Source organism: Prionailurus bengalensis, chromosome B4, assembly GCF_016509475.1.
Source record: "Prionailurus bengalensis isolate Pbe53 chromosome B4, Fcat_Pben_1.1_paternal_pri, whole genome shotgun sequence".
Classification (NCBI taxonomy): Eukaryota; Metazoa; Chordata; class Mammalia; order Carnivora; family Felidae; genus Prionailurus; species Prionailurus bengalensis.
In genome coordinates, this window is record NC_057358.1 from 81,244,305 (window position 1) to 81,264,385 (window position 20,081).

Genomic DNA, 20,081 nt, shown 5'->3' on the forward strand with positions numbered 1-20,081 from the left:
ACGGTATTTTTAATTTTATGAAAATTTCTGAGTAACAATGTGACTTCAAATATCATAGTAAGTTCCTTGAAGGGAAAAAAAATTGTCAGTTCTGAAATTAAATAAAGTAATGGAACCATAGAATTATAAAATTTCTTATATTTCACTTGACTTTAATATTTCTTTAAAAAAATTTTTTTGATGTTTATTTATTTATTTATTTTTAAATGGTTATTTTTGAGAAAGAGACAGAGCACAAGTTGGGGAGGGGTAGAGAGAGAAGGAGACACAGGATCTGAAGCAGGCTCCAGGCCCTGAGCTGTCAGCACAGAGTTGGACGCGGGGCTTGAACCTACGAACGGTGAGATCCTGACCTGAGCCAAAGTTGGATGCCTAACTGACTGAGCCACCCAAGTGCCCTAAATGTAATATTTCTGATACTTAAAAATTACTGACTTTTTTTTAAAAGAGAAGTTCTTTTATTTTTTTAAGTTTATTTATTTTGAGAGAGAAAGAGAGTGGCAGAGGGGTTGAGAGAGAAAGACAGAGAATTCCAAGCAGGCTCTACACCGTCAGTGTGGAGCCTGACTCAGGGCTCCAACGAACAAACCATGAAATCATGACCTGAGCCAAAACCAAGAGCCAGAGGCCCAACTGACTAAGCCACCAGGTGCCCCCAAATTATTGATATTTTATCCATATGCCTCTTTAGTGCTTAGTATTAAGATGGATAGTTATTTAAAAAAGCAACAAGCAAAAAGCAAAACCTATGAAATATTGATATTTTTGGCTCTATTTCCATTGATGCCTTCAGTTTCATTAACACATATACAAGGAAAAAAGGGACTTCTTGTTGGTGAAAGTTAAGCTGGTACTTCAACCATAATACCTCTATATAAACAGAATAATTTCTATAATTGAGATGTTAGCATTTGACAGGAAAAGGCAAAGTCATGCTGGAGTCTGGCTGCCAACAAGGGAGTGGAGGTACCAGAATCAGAGATTAGAGATTTGCAGTAAGTGACGTAGGAAGTAGAAGTTGAATAAAGCATTAGTGGAAGAGTTTGACTGATCATTTCATGTGACTTTCTTTGAGACTAGTGCTTCATTCTCCCTCCTGAAACAGTAATCCCATGTTTCCTAATGTCTTTTAAATAGCAGAATGTTTTGAGAACCAAATTAACTGTGTCTTTTAGTGGGAAAGGAGATGACCTGTGTTTTCACCCAGTCTTCCATTCCTAACACAAAAATAATTTTTAGGTGTTTGTTTCCTGGTTTATTTATTTGACTAATATTTGTTTGTTTTAGGATGTTCTAGTAATTGTAAAACTCACGGTTGATGGGAGGGGAGGGTGGGTGATGGGTATTGAGGAGGGCACCTTTTGGGATGAGCACTGGGTGTTGTATGGAAACCAATTTGACAATAAACTTCATATATTGAAAAAAAAAGAAAATGGGCAAAAAAAGAGAGATGTTCTAGTAATTGTAAATATTGCCTTTCACACTCAGTCCCATGTTATTCTCACAGTAATCCCATAATGTAGGTATTATTATTATCTTCCATCTGATAGAAGATTTCAAGATGTTGAGAGTGCAGGTCATTATTTTAGATTCTATTAGATTGAAAGAGGTAAGATTTGGACTCAGTCCATCTGATTCCACAGCTCGGAACAAATGGCATAAAATGACTGACCCAGACGTCCTCATTTCCTATATTGTAATGACACTAAGTACAAAATATATGATATATTTGGGTACTGGTACTCCCAGGTAAGGCTATTCTGTCAGATGTGTTGCCAAGGACACTTAGCATTTTTTTTTTCATTCACTGGGAACTTTGGGAACCAAAAGTTAACAAGGCATTCCACAGGCTTCCTGATCATCCACTCATTTTCTCAGATAGGTCTCAGCTATGAAGAAAGAGCTGAATAGGAATTACTCAGAACTGACAGAGTTTATTCTGCTGGGATTCAGAACATCTCCAGATGTACAGATTTTTTTATTCTTATTCTTCTTGCTTATCTACATGGTCATTGTGGTGGGAAATATCAGCATGATAATTGTCATTAAAATAGACTCCAGACTTCATACGCCTATGTATTTCTTTCTCAGAAATTTGTCCTATTTAGATCTCTGCTACTCCACAGTCATTGCTCCCAAAACTCTGGCTACTTTCTTGTCCACGGACAAGAAAATTTCCTACAATGGCTGTGCAACACAATTCTTTTTCTTCGCTCTTTTTGTTGGGACTGAAGGCTTTCTTCTAGCCGTGATGGCATATGATCGCTTCTCAGCCATTTGCTCGCCCTTCCTCTATACTGTACATATGTCTCAGCAGGCTTGTATTCGTTTAGTGTTTGGCTCCTATATCTGTGGAGGCATCAACTCCATGGTCCAAACAGGTTTCACCTTCAGTTTGCGTTTCTGTGGAGAAAACAGACTAGACCACTTTTTCTGTGACGTCCCAGCCCTGATCAAGATCTCATGTGCTGACACGTCTGTGAATGAGATTGTGCTGTACATTCTCTCTGCTCTCATCATCATCACCACCACAACTGTCATTGTGGTTTCCTATGCTTACATCCTGTCCACCGTCCTGAAGATCCCCTCGACCCATGGCAGGGGTAAGACCTTCTCCACTTGCAGCTCTCACATTACTGTGGTGAGCTTATTCTATGGGACGGTGTTCTTCATGTATGCCCAGCCTGGGGCCATCTCCTCACCACAGAAAAGCAAGATAATAGCTGTGTTCTATACTTTTATCATCCCCATGTTGAATCCACTGATTTATAGCCTAAGGAATAGGGAGGTGAAACATGCTGTGAAAAGGATACTGTTGAGAAAATTATCTTTTCATTGACATCCAGCTATCTATAAAACTGTAGAATAGAATAAAAACAATATTTTCAATAATTTGTTATAGAATAGTTTCAACTAAGACCATCCAAAAGTTTTGAGTATCAAAGTGTTTTTTTTTTTTCAGGAGTAGAATTTAGTGATTCAACACTTACATATAACATTCCGTGCCCATCCCAACAAATGCCCTCCTTAATGCCCATCACCCCACCCAACATCCTCCAGCAGCATGATATCAATAGATTCTTTAGAAATGAATTTAAAAATCAATATAGATTTTTCATATTCCTACATAATTATTTCATGGTGTGATGTCTAGTTGTTATGTAGATTTGCTGTTCATGTTTTATTTTTCTTAGATGCATATGCAAAATTATAACTTACAAATACAGTATCCTAAATTAATACACACATTCAATTTATTAATATATATCTACAAATATATATAAATATGTGTAAATATTTACATCTCCATCTATATATCTGGAGAGGGAGAAAGGTGGGAGAGACATTATTGAATGTTCTATGCTTTGTTTTCTCCAAATCATAATCAAGTTTGCTACTGTCCAATCTTTGCAAATGAGATTTCAAGATACTATGGTATTATAAATTATTGGCTCTGTCTATATTATACAAAAGAATGGCACAAAGTATTACTTCAATAATATTCTTAATAATATCTTTCCATTGTCTAAACATTAATGATTGCACCAAGAAGCAAAAACTAAAAATAAATAAGTAAATGTGATATGGTTGATGTAAAACTATCTTGTCATGGGGGGTCTTCTTCTTCTTTTTTTTTTTTTAATGTTTATTTACTTGAGAGAGACAGCGAGTGTGGGGAAGGGGCAGAGAGAGAGGGAGAGAGAGAATCCCAAGCAAGCTCCGTACTGTAAGTGTAGATCCCAATGCGGGGCTCTAGCTCACAAACCATGAGATCATGACCTGAGCCAAAATCAAGAGTCAGATGTTTACCTAACTGAGCCACCTGGGTGCCCTGTCATGGGGGTCTTGATAACAAATATTTGATCATCTTTCCAATATTGCTCATGTGTATGGGTCTCATTACTGTCTATTTACATTCTGGGATCATCTTCACAGATTGTGTATTGATTGAAAATCATTATTTTTCTCTAAATTTGAAAGATTATTGCCATAGAATGACATAAAATCATGGTTTATAATAATTTCTTTCAGTGTGTTTCGTTATCTATAGTTTTATTATTAATCCTTAGAACTTTATCCTATTTTTTGTTCTTTAATGAAATTTGCCAAGGGTTTGACTTCATGCCTTTAGACTTTTGAACTCCTGGTCAATGTTTTTAAACTAGTTATTGTTTTAAAAAGTTAGTGGTATCTAGCCGTTACATAGGTTTATTGTTCTAGTTTTGTTTTGCTTACATTCAAAATTGAAACTCCTGAATTTAATACATAAATACACACATTAGATTCATTCATATAATATCTGCATATACATTTGCAAATATGCATAATTATTTTGATTCATTCACTTATGATCTGGTTTTATTAAACTTTTGCTTCTGAGTTCATATGTTGAATGCTTGGTTAGTTTATTTTCTGTTTTTACTTTAATGACATATTTAAAACTTTTACTTACTGGGGCGCCTGGGTGGCTCAGTCGGTTAGGCGACCGACTTTGGCCCAGGTCACGATCTCACGGTTCATGAGTTTGAGCCCCGCATCGGGCTCTGTGCTGACAGCTCAGAGCCTGGAGCCTGCTTCTGATTCTGTGTCTCCCTCTCGCTGCACCTCCCCTGCTCATGCTCTCTTTCTGTCTCTCGAAAAATAAATAAATGTTAAAAAAAAATTAAAAATAAAAAAAAACTTTTACTTACTTTTCCATGTATCTTGCTTTTGTTTTTGTTATTATATAAATAATTTTCTGCTTAATTTTAATGTTAAGAATTCTTTAGATGATGTTTCTTATTCCATTATAGTTGATTTGTTTGAATGATAACGTTTTATTGTTGATGAAATATAAAAAACAATATCTCATAGATGAAGAAAGAATTTTTTTTTAATTTTTTTTTCAACGTTTATTTATTTTTGGGACAGAGAGAGACAGAGCATGAATGGGGGAGGGGCAGAGAGAGAGGGAGACACGGAATCGGAAACAGGCTCCAGGCTCTGAGCCATCAGCCCAGAGCCCGACGCGGGGCTCGAACTCACGGACCGCGAGATCGTGACCTGGCTGAAGTCGGATGCTTAACCAACTGCACCACCCAGGCGCCCCGAAGAAAGAATATATGATAAATTTTTACACCATTTTATATTAAAAACAGTAAAATCATAAAAGTAACCAAACATCATTAATCTGTCAAATTACATTTATATGAACTAATGAATATTCTAAAGGAAAAGATATTAGACATATATGGATAAAAAATGTCCATTATCCTCAATGTAGTTCAGCATTTTATTATTTCTAGTAAGAGCAATATGATAATAAATAAAAACTTAAAAGTATAAGGGATTAAACATAGGATTAAACTGTTCACTTACATGATTATTTACAAAGAAAATCTGAAGAAGTGTTATAGAAATGTGTGAGTTAATATAGAAAATCAATTTCATGTTTATAGAACAGTAGTGAACAACTAAAATATTTAATTAAAAGGCTGCACCATTTCTATGTATATCAGATAGTACCAAGGATTAAATACAATTTAGCAAAAGATATATACGACCTCAATGTGGAAAATTAGAAAATTCCTTAAAATCGGCAGTAGAAAAGTAACATTCAAAAATACAAAGAGGGAAGAGTGATGTCAGCAAGACGACAGAATAAGCTGTACCCTTCTCATATCCCTCCTGAACAATAATTTGGCATTCATCCGTGGACAAAGTGCCTTTGTGGGAGGTTTGGGATCCAGGTAGGAGACTGTGCAACCCTGGTATAGTCCGCCACTGAAGACAACCATTTTGAGATCACAGGCCGACATCCAAGCAGTTTGACTCCTGGACGTGGTCCCAGCTGTGGTTCTGGAAACAGCTCCATACCCCTGAGGACTCAACTACATCCCCTTTTGGCTTGATCCTGTGACCAGTTCCAAATGCCAGGGCACTCAGAGGGAATCATGCCCCTCCATAGGTTGGGGAATAGGCACATAGACCTCCCGTCTTGTCTGTGGACCTGGAAGTAGCTGGAAACCAACTCCAGTCCCTCTCAGCCAGAGTCTGGGAGTTCCTGAAAGTAAGCCCACCAAACGCGATCAGATTGTAGATTCTGAGTCGTCCTGTAACTGGGTTCCGGCCTGTCCCAGCAGCAGTTCATAAATTGTCCTGCTGACACAGAGAGTAGGCAGGAAACACTCCTGTCTGCACCACTAAAGATCCTGAAAGGGCCATATATTTCCCCACAGCCACAGTCTGCCAGCAGTCCTGCGAGTCCAGGGACCCAGCAGGAGACACTCCTGTCTGTGCACCTGGCAAGAGATACATGAGGACCTGACTATGGACCCTGAAAGAGATCCTTGTCCCAGTGCCACCCTACTGAACAAGCTGCCGGAGGCAGTCCATCCACCCAGGGACCAGACAGCATCAGTGCTCACCCTAGCCCCTGGTAACAAGCATGCCAACAAAAGACTCCACTACAGACCCAAGGACAGTCTTCAACTGGCTCCAATCCAGCACCACTACAATTCGGGAGGTGATTCCTTTAGCTCAGGAAACCAACAGGAGGAGGACTTTACCTGCTGAAACCAGTCCATAAATCTTAATGGAATAAGAAGAGGTGTTTGCTCCCTAAAACACATATATACCAATCCAAAGCCACATGGATCACATAGAATCAGGTAAACACGATGACGTCGACAAATGAATTAATAAAGCTCTTGTAACAGACCCCAAAGAAATGGGGATCTACAGTTTGCCTGACAAAGAGTTCAAAATAATCCTCTTAAAGAAACTCAGTGAACAACTAAACAGAATCAGGAAAACAATGCATGAGCATGCTGTCATGTGGAAGACAGGTTTTCTTCATAATTTTAATGTAAACGTATCAGCCAATCTAATAAACTTTTCTGAAAGTTTCAGCACAAAGAAAGAATTCAAGGGAAAAATAAATTTCTCGGGAATGAATAAATGTAGCTTTGATCAATTGTGCCTTGGGAGCATAGATTATTTCTCATCCATAGGGAAAAAAATGAAATAGAGAAAAAGATTTTAAAGATTACAAAGGGCTTCAATCATGTAAGAAGAGATAAGTACATGTAGGAGTTGTTTTGCCCAACAAAGGCACTTTATAAAAAGTAAAATCACAAAATGCAAGCTTAAATAATATGTTTATAGTACATGTTCACATATACACAAATGTTCACAACCAATAAGATTATATACTGAGCTCGAGGCACCTGAGTGGCTCAGTCAATTGAGCATCGGACTTGGCTCAGGTCATGATCTCATGGTTTGTGAGTTAGAGCCCCATATTGGGCATGCTGTGGTCAGCCTGTCAGCCTGTGAGAACAGAGCTCACTTTGGATCCTCTGTTCCCCCTCTCTCTGTCCCTCCCCTGCTTGTGCTCTCCCCCCCCCCCAAAATTAAAAAGATAATATACTGAGCTCTACAGACGTATAAGAAAGGCACAATTAACCAGGGTGAAATGGATAAAATATTAGTACACATTCTACAGAAGAGCAAACAATATTGCAAAATTTAATTGGAATGTTTTATATCAATAGTGATTAGGGAAACGTAAATCAAGATTATAATAAAATTCCATTTTATGCCCATTTAATTAGAAAGAAGTGAAAAAGTCTGACCATGCCAAAGCTGGAGAGTACATGGTCCACAGCATACATTCTAAACAGAAGGATATTTTCTCTAAGGGAGCAAAAATTGTTTCTGGCTTGTGATATAAAAATCTTATTTTTTTAGTTTAAAATATTCTTTTGTATCATATCCTTTTTATTTACACATGGAATAAAAATCATATTTCTGTATATATACACACAGTTATTACCATATGATTGTAGTATTAACATTTCATGGTGGTGATTATACAAATGTACAAAATAGGCTGTTGCGGGTGACAATGAAAAAATAAGATTCAATCTGCAAGTGGTCCACAGGTTGTATTTTACATCACATTTGGTAGTGTAAATCAATACAGATATTTTGGGAAGTTTGTCCTTATCTTCTACAGTGGATTATTTATGTATCTTATGACACAAAACTCTATTCTTGAATAGATACCCAAGAGGAGACCTTGCACATGAAGTGGAGAAGATATGTGTAAGAATGCTCATAACAGCCTAATGAACAAGATAAAAAATTCCAGAAATAAAATGCTCATCAATGGGATTTTTGATCAATGAAAACTGGTGTTTTTACACAACAGAATATTATGCAACAAAGAAATGACAGATACACCCACAACAAAAGTGAATCTAAATAATAATATGATGGGGCGCCTGGGTGGCGCAGTCGGTTAAGCGTCCGACTTCAGCCAGGTCACGATCTCGCGGTCTGTGAGTTTGAGCCCCGCGTCAGGCTCTGGGCTGATGGCTCAGAGCCTGGAGCCTGTTTCCGATTCTGTGTCTCCCTCTCTCTCTGCCCCTCCCCCGTTCATGCTCTGTCTCTCTCTGTCTGAAAAATAAATAAACGTTGAAAAAAAAATTTTAAATAATAATATGTTAAGGAGGAAGTCATTCCCCAAACATCACTTATGGAATATGATGTTTAAAAAAATTAAAGTCTATACTTTATTCAGATTTCATTAGGTTTTTTTTTTTCATTTCCCGGAACTCTCTCAGGATACCATGTTACATTTTATTCTCATGCCTTTGTAACCTACTCTAAACTGTGACAGTTTTTAGACCTCCCTTGTTTTTGATAATCTTGATAGTTTTGAGGAGTAGTGGTCAGGAGTGGGGAGTGAAGCTTTACCTCCTGGTGAGGTGTGTCTACATAAATTATATGGAATTCTGTATGTGACACTTTTTAATAAAATAAAAGCAACTGAAATAAAAGTAGTTAGAAAGACCTGTGTATTTACTCAAACTATTTTAAATATTAGCAACTGGACGATTAAGGCAGTGAGATTTGGGATGGGAGGATGCAGGTATGAGAGGGAACAGCATGGTCTGAAGTTGATAGTGGAGCATGAAACAAGGACTACCACAAATCCGTTTCTGCACACTTGAAATTCAAGTGTGTTCAAATTATAATTTTGTATTATTTTTGTGTGTGCTTAATGATATTCCCCAGAATTCTATCTGATACATTAATATTTTTGTTTCTTCCTTTTTGTTTTCAGTTTGTTTTTTCCTTAACCTTTGCAACTCTCTTTATTTTCAGTGTTTATTCAGTTCTCTTTCTTCCCACTTGGTCGCTTTTTATAAGCTTTATAAGTCATAAACATTTTCCTAGGTTTCCAAGGAATTTTATATTTTAGTTTTTGCATTTATTTTTGTGATGCATTTTGAATTAATTTTTGTATGTGGTGAGAGGTATAAATTAATTTTTTGCATATAGATATCCAATTGTTTCAGCACTTTGTTGAAAAGATTATCTTTTTTCCACTGAAAAAAAGATTTTGTATCCTTGCTGAAAAATCAACAACCATGTAGGGATAGATCTATTTCTGGACTCTCTTGCTCTGGTCTATCAGGATGTCTTGATATAAATTCCATGCTGTTTTGATTTATAATGTCTAGAATTACAATGCTAGTATTAGAATTAGTTAGGCCTCCAATTTTGTTCTTTTTCAAGTTGTTTTGGAAATCCTCTGTCCTTTGAATTTCTATGTGAAAAGTTAGGATAAACTTACCACTTTCCACAAAAACCTTGTTGGGATACTGATTCAAATTGATTTGAATTTGTAGATCAATTAGGGGATAACAAATCTTCTAATATTATTGAATCTTCCAATGATTTAATATGGCATATCTCTCTGTAATTTCTCTTCTGTAATTTCTCTCTGCAAATTTTTTAGTTTTTAGTAAACTGGGCTTGCACATTTGTCAGATTTATCACTAAATATTTAATATTTTTATTCTATAAAATTTATGTTTTTAGTAGAATACAATTTTACTCAAACTCCTCCAGAAAATGAAAGTAGAAATAATATATCCCAAATCATTATGTGGCCAACATTACTTTGATAGAATACCCATCTCTCATGAACACAAATATGCAAAAGTTCTTTTTTTCTTAAGTTTATTTACTTATTTTGAGAGAGAGAGTGAGTGGGGGGAGGGGTGGAGAAAGAGGGAGAGAAAGAGAATCCCAAGCAGGCTCCAGACTGTCAGTGCGGAGCTGTTGTGGGGCTCAATCCCACAACTGTGAGACCATGAGACCTGTGTCGAAACCAAGAGTGGAACGCTCGACTGACTGAGCCACCCAGTTGCCAGATACAAATATACGAAACTTTAATAAAATTTTAGAAAAATCAAATCCACAATATATAAAAAGGATACTGCATCATGACCAGTAAACTTTATACTTGGAAAGTAAAGTTGGTTTGACATTTATTATTTCTGGTAGTTTTTCTGTAGATTCTATTGAATTTAATGCACAGATAATCATGGCATCTGCTAATAAATGCAGTTTTACTCTTCTTTTTCATTTGGAGTGCCTTGTTAATATCTTTCTTAACTTATCACACTTTCTTGAACACTCAATTCAATGGTGAACAGCGGTAGTGAACCAGATATCCTTGTTTTTTCCCTGGTGTTAGCAGAAAATTCTCTCTCTATAAGGTATGATGTTAATGGTTGTCTTATTGCAGATGCTTTTGGTAAGGTTGTGAAGCTTCCTTTATATTCTAATTTTCTTATAGCTTGCACCTATAATGCAGGTTGAATTTTTTCCTTATCAATAAATTTTATCATGGTTTTTCATTTTTAGTCTATTAGTAGGCTGAATAATATCCTCTAGTTTTCTCATGAGGCTGTATGGTTATGATATCACTAAAAGGATATAAGCAGCAGTGTCATTTGAAAATTATAAGTACCCTTAAAGGAAATTTGTACATCATTCTTCTTCCTCATTAATTTATAAGGGCTTTAATTTTTTTTTTAATTAAAATTTTCTCTCTTTGGCTGGAGCTCAACAATGGTATGTATCAAAACTTAGTACTTAACACAACAAACATGTAAAAGCTCATCATTTAATGATTATCTAGAATATTAACCCAGTCTCCTTAACATGATGATGGGCACAGAGTTCACAAATACAGCAAGAGGGGTATTTGAAAATCCTCATAAAGGTTAAAAATTCCCACAACATCAATGCTACCACATTATATAAGTCAGTGTGATTCACAAGGCCACCCTAGATTCACCTCTTTATAAGAAAGACCTGGAAAATACCAGAGTGATATTTGTTATTAACTACAAAGTGGTATCTCCCTGTTGAAGGGTGTAGACTAACAAGTTAGAAAGAGCAAGTGTCCTTGATGAATGTAAAACTACTACACAATTTCTTCATTGTTTATCTCAGGACATCAGTTTTTTTGTTTTGTTTTGTTTTGTTTTGTTTTAAAAATTTTTTTTAACGTTTATTTATTTTTGAGACAGAGAGAGACAGTGCATGAACAGGGGAAGGGCAGAGAGAGAGGAAGACACAGAATCCGAAACAGGCTCCTGGCTCTGAGCTGTCAGCACAGACCCCGACGCGGGGCTCGAACTTACAGACCGTGAGATCATGACCTGAGCCGAAGTCGGACGCCCAACCGACCGAGCCACCCAGGCACCCCAGGACATCAGTTGTTGAAAAGGAAATAAATCTACAGTTAATTTAAGCCGCATTTATTTTGTGATTAACAAACTAACAACTTTCAAGAATCATGCTTACAAATATACAATTCAGCCTGGATTCTTCTGTAGGGGAGTCAAAACTTTACCTCTACCCATCTCAGGTTCTCATTTGGGGCTCTTAAACAAAAAGAGATTGACAAGAGGAAAACAAAACAGTTTATTAATGTATGCAGTGCATATCACATGGGAGAAACCTAAAATAAAAATAACTTAAAACGGTGATTTAGAATTCCGGTTCACATAGCAGCTTCAGCAAACAACAATACGTGTATTGAGAAATGATTGGACAAAGGAAAGCGGTTTTAGGCTTCCACAGTGGCAAACTGAGAGAAGGTAAATATATATGGGGGGAAAAAAAACCCAACAACTAATGGACTAAGCTTTATTTGCAGATTTCTCTGGTGCCATCTCTGGGGTGATGAGTCTGTTTCCAGCAAAACAGACTCCAAATTTGAGCCTTTAGCTCAACATACTTTTTATGTCAAGGAGGCATATTTGGGGATGACATTCCTTCATTCCCCCACATAGTGATGCTGGGTGATTGCTTCTCCCACACTACAGCTTTGAGGTTTATTTCCCAGGAAGTGTAAACTAAAAGATTTCTAGATTTGGAGACAGCAGAGAACATGGGTGGGCATCATACCAAAAGATGGAGCAATTAAAAACTATATTCTAAACAAATGTGAGATGTGCCGGGATTCCTCCCTCACTTGCATGCCAGAATACTGGCTATCAGACTGCTATCCATTATTCAGTAATTCATATTTCCCAAAGGAAAGACTCAAATATACTGAAATTGAGGATTTACCAATAAATGACCCAGAATTAAAGTAAATTCTCAAAGCAATAAAAAATCATGTTATGTAAAGAATGAAATGTGCATTTTTGACATTTTGTCTTTATCAAGAGCCTTTAACAAACAATGTGCTAAATAAATGTGGAAAAATACAGACACAAACAAAAGCGTCAAATAAAAATATATGGAGGAAATGTGCAATGTAGCAGGATCTCTTTTGCAACTTCTGAACTCTGTCATTATAACAAGAAAATAGCCGTAGAGAAATAGGAATGAATGAGCATGGCAGAGTTCCCATAAAATTTTACTGACACTGAAATTTAAAATGCATATAATTTTCATGTGTCATAAAATTTTTTTTTTACATTTTTTTCCAATCATTTAAAATTGTACAATTTAAAAATGTGAAAAATGTTTCTAACTCACAGGCATGTAAAATCTTGTGGCCGACCAGATTGGATCCAAGTGATGAAATTTGAAGTGGGGTTCGTGAGCAAATGGCTAAGAAAAAATTCTTAAGACATTTTTAGTGCGACAAGGTGATTTTATTATAGCACAGGGACAGCACCCATGGGCAGAAAAAGCTGCTCCAGGATTGTGAGGAGTAACTGATTATATATTTTTAAGTCTGTGCAGGGAGGGGGTGGTAGAGATAACGTTAGTTTCTAAGGAATTTCTGTAGGCTGAAAGCTGGCTCTTACAAGATTCAGAATTTTAGCTATTGTCAAGATAAGGTTGCTTTTAGTTTTTAAAAAATGTTACATTAAGGCCTTAAGGCAGCTCTGAACTTCCCGAGGAATGTTACTGGAGCTGCACGTCTCTGGTATCTATCAGTGGGCTGTAAGCTGCAAGGAGATTTAATTTAAACTACATTTTTCTTGCCTTTGTTTCCCTCATCACAAGGGCTATACAGTGTGCTGACTCCTGATTTAAAGAGTTATCTTTTAGAGAAATTTAACATGAGAAAACAAGGGGAGCCTGGGTGGCTCAGTCAGTTAAGTGTTTGACTGCAGCTCAGGTCATGATCTTGCGGTTTGTGAGTTCAAGCCCCGCTTCGGGCTCTGTGCTGACCGCTCACAGCCTGGAACGTCCTTCAGATTCTGTGTCTCCCCCCCTCTCTCTGCCCCTCCCATGCTCAGGCTGTGTCTCTCTCTGTCTCTCAATAATAAATGTTAAAAAATAAAATGAGAAAATAAGATTTTATTTTATATTCATTTAGTCCATTTTAAAACTTGTAATTTCTTTCTGTAGATCAAGTTCTTGACCCATATTATATTACCTCTATATGAAATACTTTATACACATTTTTTAAACTGGGAAATGAATGTCTTTAAGTTTTTATCTTGGACAGTCTTTCTCCTTTGTATCTGAAGGATATTTTCACTGGATATACAATTCTAGGTCTGCAGTTTCTCGTGGGTTTTTTTTTTTTCTGTCTGTTTTTTAGCAGTTTAGAGATGTTACTCTATTGTTTCCTTGCTTGCATGGTTTCTTATGAGAATTCATCTGTATTCCTATTTCTCCTTATCCTGATTTCTTTCCTTTTTTTTAATCTTTCTTTGTCTTTCTTTCTTTCTTTCTTTCTTTCTTTCTTTCTTTCTTTCTCTTTCTTTCTTGAGAGAATGAAAGCAGGGGAGGGACAGAGTGAGGGTGACAGAGGATCCAAAGCAGGCTCTGCGCTGACAGCAGTGATCCTGATGTGGGGCTCAAACTCATCAGCCTTGAGATCATGACCTGAGCTGAAGTTGGGTGCTTAGCCCACTGAGCTACCCAGGTGCCTCTTTATCCTTATTTCTTTTATAGATGCTTTCTCTTCACTTTTCTGGCTGCCTTCATAATTTTCTCTGTCTCTGTTTTAAGTAGTGTGAACACCATATGTCTTATGTGCAGTAGTTTTGGTATTTTTCCTGGTTGGTGTTCCCTGAACTGTGTGGATCTCTGGATTTGTGTCTTTTATTTTGGAAATATTTTAGCCATTATTTATCAAACTTATCTTCATACTTATCTGTAACTTACCTGTGATTTCAAAAAAAATTTTAATGTTTATTCATTTTGAGAGACAGAGAGAGAGAGAGCATGAGCGGGGAAAGGGCAGAGAGAGAGGGACACACAGAATCTGAAGCAGGCTCCAGGCTCTGAGCTGTCAGCACAGAGCCTGATGCTGGGCTCGAACTCATGAACTGTGAGATCATGACCTGAGCCGAAGTTGGACGCTCAACTGACTGAGCCACCCAGGTGTCCCCCTGTGATTTCAATTACACGTGTGTTGCACTGTTTGGTATTGTCCCACAGTTATTGGATGCTCTGCTTTCTCTTTTAAAAATGTTTTATTTCTAGCGGCGCCTGGGTGGCGCAGTCGGTTAAGCATCCGACTTCAGCCAGGTCACGATCTCGCGGTCCGTGAGTTCGAGCCCCGCGTCAGGCTCTGGGCTGATGGCTCAGAGCCTGGAGCCTGTTTCCGATTCTGTGTCTCCCTCTCTCTCTGCCCCTCCCCTGTTCATGCTCGGTCTCTCTCTGTCCCAAAAATAAATAAACATTGAAAAAAAAATTAAAAATGTTTTATCTCTTTACATTTCATTTTAAAGAATTTATATTGATTTATCTTTATGTTCATTAATTCTAATAATTTTGGGGAGATGTATAAAGTATACTAATGAGAACAGCAAAGACATTCTAAATCTAGGTTACTGTGTTGATTTCTAACATTTCCATTTTTTTCTTAGAGTTCCCATCTTTCCCCTAAAATTAAGTTTATGATCTTCCATGTTGTCTATTATTTCCATTACATGACATATTAATCATAGTTACTTTAAATTCTCTGTCAGAAAGTTACAGGTAAGTTGAAAAAAAATAGTAAAAAAAAAAACCCTTTCCTTAAAAGTCTCCACTTCCCACAATGTTTATGTTTTACATAATCATAGAACAATGATCAAGAATAGAAAATTAAACAGTATCTTGACTATACCTTATGACTAAAGACAAAAGGTCATACCCAATTGCTGTAATCTAGTAGGGAAAAGTGTTTTTCACAATTTTGTTTTAAATTAAAAAATATTTGATTCATAGTATTTTCCATTATTGTGGAGATATAAATATGTTTAATAGTTTTTGACCAGTGGTTTACTTGGTAATAGATTGTAAATTTTACAAATATGAGGGAACTGTTGCCATGGCCCAGAAGCTCAGTGGGATCCTGTCCTTCATCCCCAAGATTGAGAAAGGGCGTAAGAAGCTGGACTTCAAGCTGCACTTCAGCTGTACCTCATACTTGGTCACAACGCCCCGCTACAGCGATGCCTTTGCCAAGTTGCTAGAGTCTGGGGACCCGAGCATGAGCTCACTCAAAGTCAATGGTATTAGTATATCCTTCCAGAACCTTCTGGCATAGATCTGTTTTCATCACCATTTTTCTGTGGTGGAGAGAGTACACTCCTGCACCTCCATGTATATACAGCCGCTCCATCCAGGGCCACCATGCCTGTCTGCTGGTGAACAAGGAAAGAAGTCCCTATCACTCGATGGGAAAGCAGTGAATGGATGTTGCTGAGCAACTTGCTGGAGGAGATGAAGGTGACGCCGGCCAAGTGCTGAGCCTGGCCCGCAACCCTCGGAGACAGCGCACGACGTGGGCCAGGACAGGAGCCAGGTGGCCGTGGTCCACCGTTGCCCACCGTTCAAAAGGAGAGGCGATATGTTGTTACGCTGGTTTATCTTGTCATTTTTACTTTGACTCTTTCTACTCTCTTTGGCGAGAAGCCCTCATCCAGCCCCCAATCCAAGGGGCGCTGGCAGCTAGGCCGGCCCCCTGGGGGGAAAGCTTAGCTGCCAACAGGCTGAGGACACTCAGTGGACTGCCCATGGTGGTGTGTCTTGCTTCTGTGAGGCCATCTAAGTCCTACAAGTCCCCCAGATACCTTGCTCGGGGGCACCTGCTCGCCGCAGAGATGCTCTCTGTCACCCTCACAGCTGTGATCCAGGACACCTGGTGGCCAGAGGGTTGTTCAGCCTGCTGTCCCTTGTGTTCTCTGCGTCCCACTGATGCGTTCATGTGCTGGGCCCGGAGCAGGGGGCTGCCACCTGGGGTGGGGGTCCACACGGGATCCTTGATGGAGCAGGATCTGGACCTTGCTGGTTTACATTTTTTTCCTGTTCAGTGAAATGTGTCTTAGTAAGCACTGTTTGATGAGTGGTGGGACTGTTTGGGATTATAGGTCCTGTCACTGAATGCTCCACAGGGTTTGTTCCCACATTGTGCCCGCAGTTGTCAGGAAGGCCCCGTCCTGGGGTCGCCCCAACCCCTGGAATGCACCTCATGGGCAGGCCAAGGGAACTATGGGCTAACCCAGTGAAATGCACTTCCTTAGAGATGATGGTCCTCAGTGACAATTAATTTCCTTTTGATGAACACTGTCACTTTAACATGTAATCTAGTATAGAATCCTGTGCAGGATTCTTTTACAAAATATGACTGGAATTTTAATTCAAAATTGTATGATGTGTTAATATAAGAATTTATTCACCATGACATTTCCGCATAAAGGAGAGAGGGATGTATTACACTGCCGTAATGATTTTGTGTCACGATGATCCAATAAACTTGTAAACAGAAAAAAAAAATATGAGGGTACTGTTAATGAGCTTTTCCAGTTGTTGCCTTATTTATTTATTTCCAAAGAATGCTACCCATATATGTATTTCTAATTGTGATGAATCTAACTTGACTGCCTAATTTATGATTTTATTTTGATAATTATTCCTCATGTGCTGAAGAAGAAACTGCATTCTTTTGTTTTGGGGGCCCATACACACATTATACATGTGCATGTTTATATATATTTTAGCAGGTGCCTATCATATCAGTCTTCTTAACTATACTTCTTTACATTTTTTCTGATTTCCTGTCTGCTTTATTTTTTAATATTTAGTGAGATATGTGATGATCTCCCACTATGATGGTGAACTTGGCAACTTGTTTCTGTAGCATGTTTTCTATATAGAAGCTATTTTATTAATTACATTTGAGACTAGTTTTATTCAGTTCTAAATTTAAGTTTTATCAATATAAGAATACTTCTATTTTAATAATGTCCTTCTTACATTGGTGCCTTTAACTTATCTATGCATTTGAACTAAATCAGAAGTTGATAAGATGGCTATACAGCCTCCAGAAAGGTAGGAGAATTCTGGTAGCTCCTCGTCTTTGCCAATTGCTTATCTGTCTTCTCAATAGTAGCCAGTCTAGTTTGTGTAAAGTGGCCTCACATCATGATTTTAACTTTAATTTCCATACTAACGATGTCAAATTAGTATGTTTCTGTGAACTCATTGGCCATAAGCTGTCAAATAAATGGATGTTCTTTTGTCCATTTTTGTGGTGATATGTTTGTCTTTTAATTATTGAATTCATAGGCATTCTTATATACTCAGGATAAAAGTCCTACGTCAAGATACATGAATCATAGGTATTTTCTCTTAGTCCATATTTTGCCTTTTCATATCAACTGTGATGTCCTTTGAAGAACACATTTTTTAAATTTTGATAAAGTCAAATTTATCATTTAAAATAATAGTTAGTGTTTCATGTGTTTTTTTCTGAGGGATGCTTACCTCCTCCAAGTTTTCAAAGATAAACTGTGTGTTTTTCTATAAGTTTAATAGTTTTGGTTTCATGTTTAGGTCTGTGAATCCACTTTAAGTCAATTAGGGGACATGGCACAAGGTGGGATCCAGGAGCATTTTATTTGGTTTTTTTTTTTTTTATGGCTAGTTATTTCTGCACTATTTGTTGAAAAGAATTCTCTTTTTCCAGTGAATTTCTCTTTGCTAAAAATCAAAAAATCATACACATGCAGTCTTTCTGCATTCTCTTTTCTGCCTCACTGATATATTCTTATGCCAATACAACAGTTTTCTGATTGCTATATCTTAATATTAAATCTAAATCTAAAACCAGCTTAAGTCCTCTGATTTTCTTTTTTTTTAATGTTACTGTTATTCTATGTTCTTTGCGTTTTCATAAAAATAATAGAATCAGCTTTTCAACTTTTTACAAAATATGACTGGAATTTTAATTCAAATGGTATTAACTTTATAGCTCAATTTGGGGGAACTCAATAAGTTAATAATACATCTTAACAATTCATGAGTATAGTATATTTCTCTATTTAAGCTTTCTGGAATTTCAGCAGTGCAGATTTCAGTACAGAGGGCTTATGGATGTTTTGGTAAGTTTATTCTAGGTTTTTAAATTTTTTAATGCTCTCCTAGATGGTGTTTTTAATGCTGTTATTCAATTGTCCATTGCTTATAGTGGAAATGCATGTTCTTATTAAGTTAAATTAGTATCTTGCAATCTTTGTGAACTTAGAAATTTCCTTTTTTTGTAGATGCCTTGAAATTTTAAAACATTTGTTTCTGAGATAAAATATATATAAAATAAAATTTACCAATTTTAACTGTATAATTTAATGGGTTATGGTAAAAGTATACATTCATGGGGCACCTGGGTGGCTTGGTCGGTTAAGCGTCCAACTTCGCTCAGGTCATGATCTCACGGTCCGTGAGTTCGAGCCCTGCATCGGGCTCTGTGCTGACAGCTCAGAGCCTGGAGCCTGTTTCCGATTCTGTGTGTCCCTCTCTCTCTGCTCCTCCCCTGTTCATGCTCTGTCTCTCTCTGTCTCAAAAATAAATAAACGTTAAAAAATATATATATATATTCATGAAATCATCATTAAAATCATGATTTAGGGGTGCCTGGATGGCTCAGTCAGTAGAACATGTGACTCTTGACCTCAGAGTTGTGAGTTCAACTCCCATGTTGGGCCTAGGGTTTAATTAAAAAACTAAAATAAAGTAGTGATATAGAATATTTCCATAGTCCAAAAAATTTTTTCATACACCTCACGTTCAACCCCTTACTCCATTATTAGCCTCTAAGAATCACTGATCAGCTCTGTCACTATATTTAATTTTCTAGAACTGCATACAAATGGAATTTACAATATTTATCTTTTTGTAATAACATCTTTCTCTTGGCATAATGCTTTAGAGATTGATTTATGTGTTTATATCAACAGCTTGCTCTTTTCATTGCTAAGTAGTATTTTTATTACATAGATGTATTGCAATTTATCCATTACCTATTGAACCTGAATTTGGTTTACTTCCTTTTTTTTTATGTTTATTTATTTTTGAGAAGGAGAGAGAGACAAAATGAGCAGGGGAGGGACAGAGAGAGAGGGAGACACAGAATCTGAGGCAGGCTTCAGGTTCTGAGCTGTCAGCACCAGCCTGACACAGGGCTCAAACTCACTAACTGCGAGATCACAACATGAGCCAAAGTCAGACATTCAACCAACTGAGCCTCCCAGGAGCCCCTATTTCCTTTTTTTAAACTCTTATGGTAAGGCTGCTATTAACACTCATATACATAACTTTGTGATGATATATATTTTCATTTCCTTTAATAAAATAATTGGGGTGATTATTGATTTAGAAAGTGTGTATTTGATTTTAATGATACTCCATACTGGTTACAAAGGAGCCGTACATTTTGCATTACTTACCAGCAATGTGTGAAAGTTCAACTTGCTCCAAATCCTATCAACACTTGGTATTCTCAGTGTTTTTAACTTCAGTCATTCTCATGGGTATGTATTGACTTAACTAGC

General features: G+C 37.2%; 1 protein-coding gene across 1 annotated transcript; it reads left to right on the forward strand.

Moving 5' to 3' along the window:
• The first annotated feature begins 1,891 nt into the window (after positions 1–1,891).
• Positions 1,892–2,839, forward strand: LOC122473264 (olfactory receptor 12-like). The gene has a single exon (XM_043563562.1). It carries the CDS (start codon positions 1,892–1,894, stop codon positions 2,837–2,839), a length of 948 nt encoding a protein of 315 aa, XP_043419497.1.
• Positions 2,840–20,081: the final 17,242 nt, after the last annotated feature.

What these genes read in the sequence shown, in the direction of transcription:
- LOC122473264 (XM_043563562.1), top strand. Translation starts at nt 1,892, where the DNA reads ATGAAGAAAGAGCTGAATAGGAATTACTCAGAACTGACAGAGTTTATT.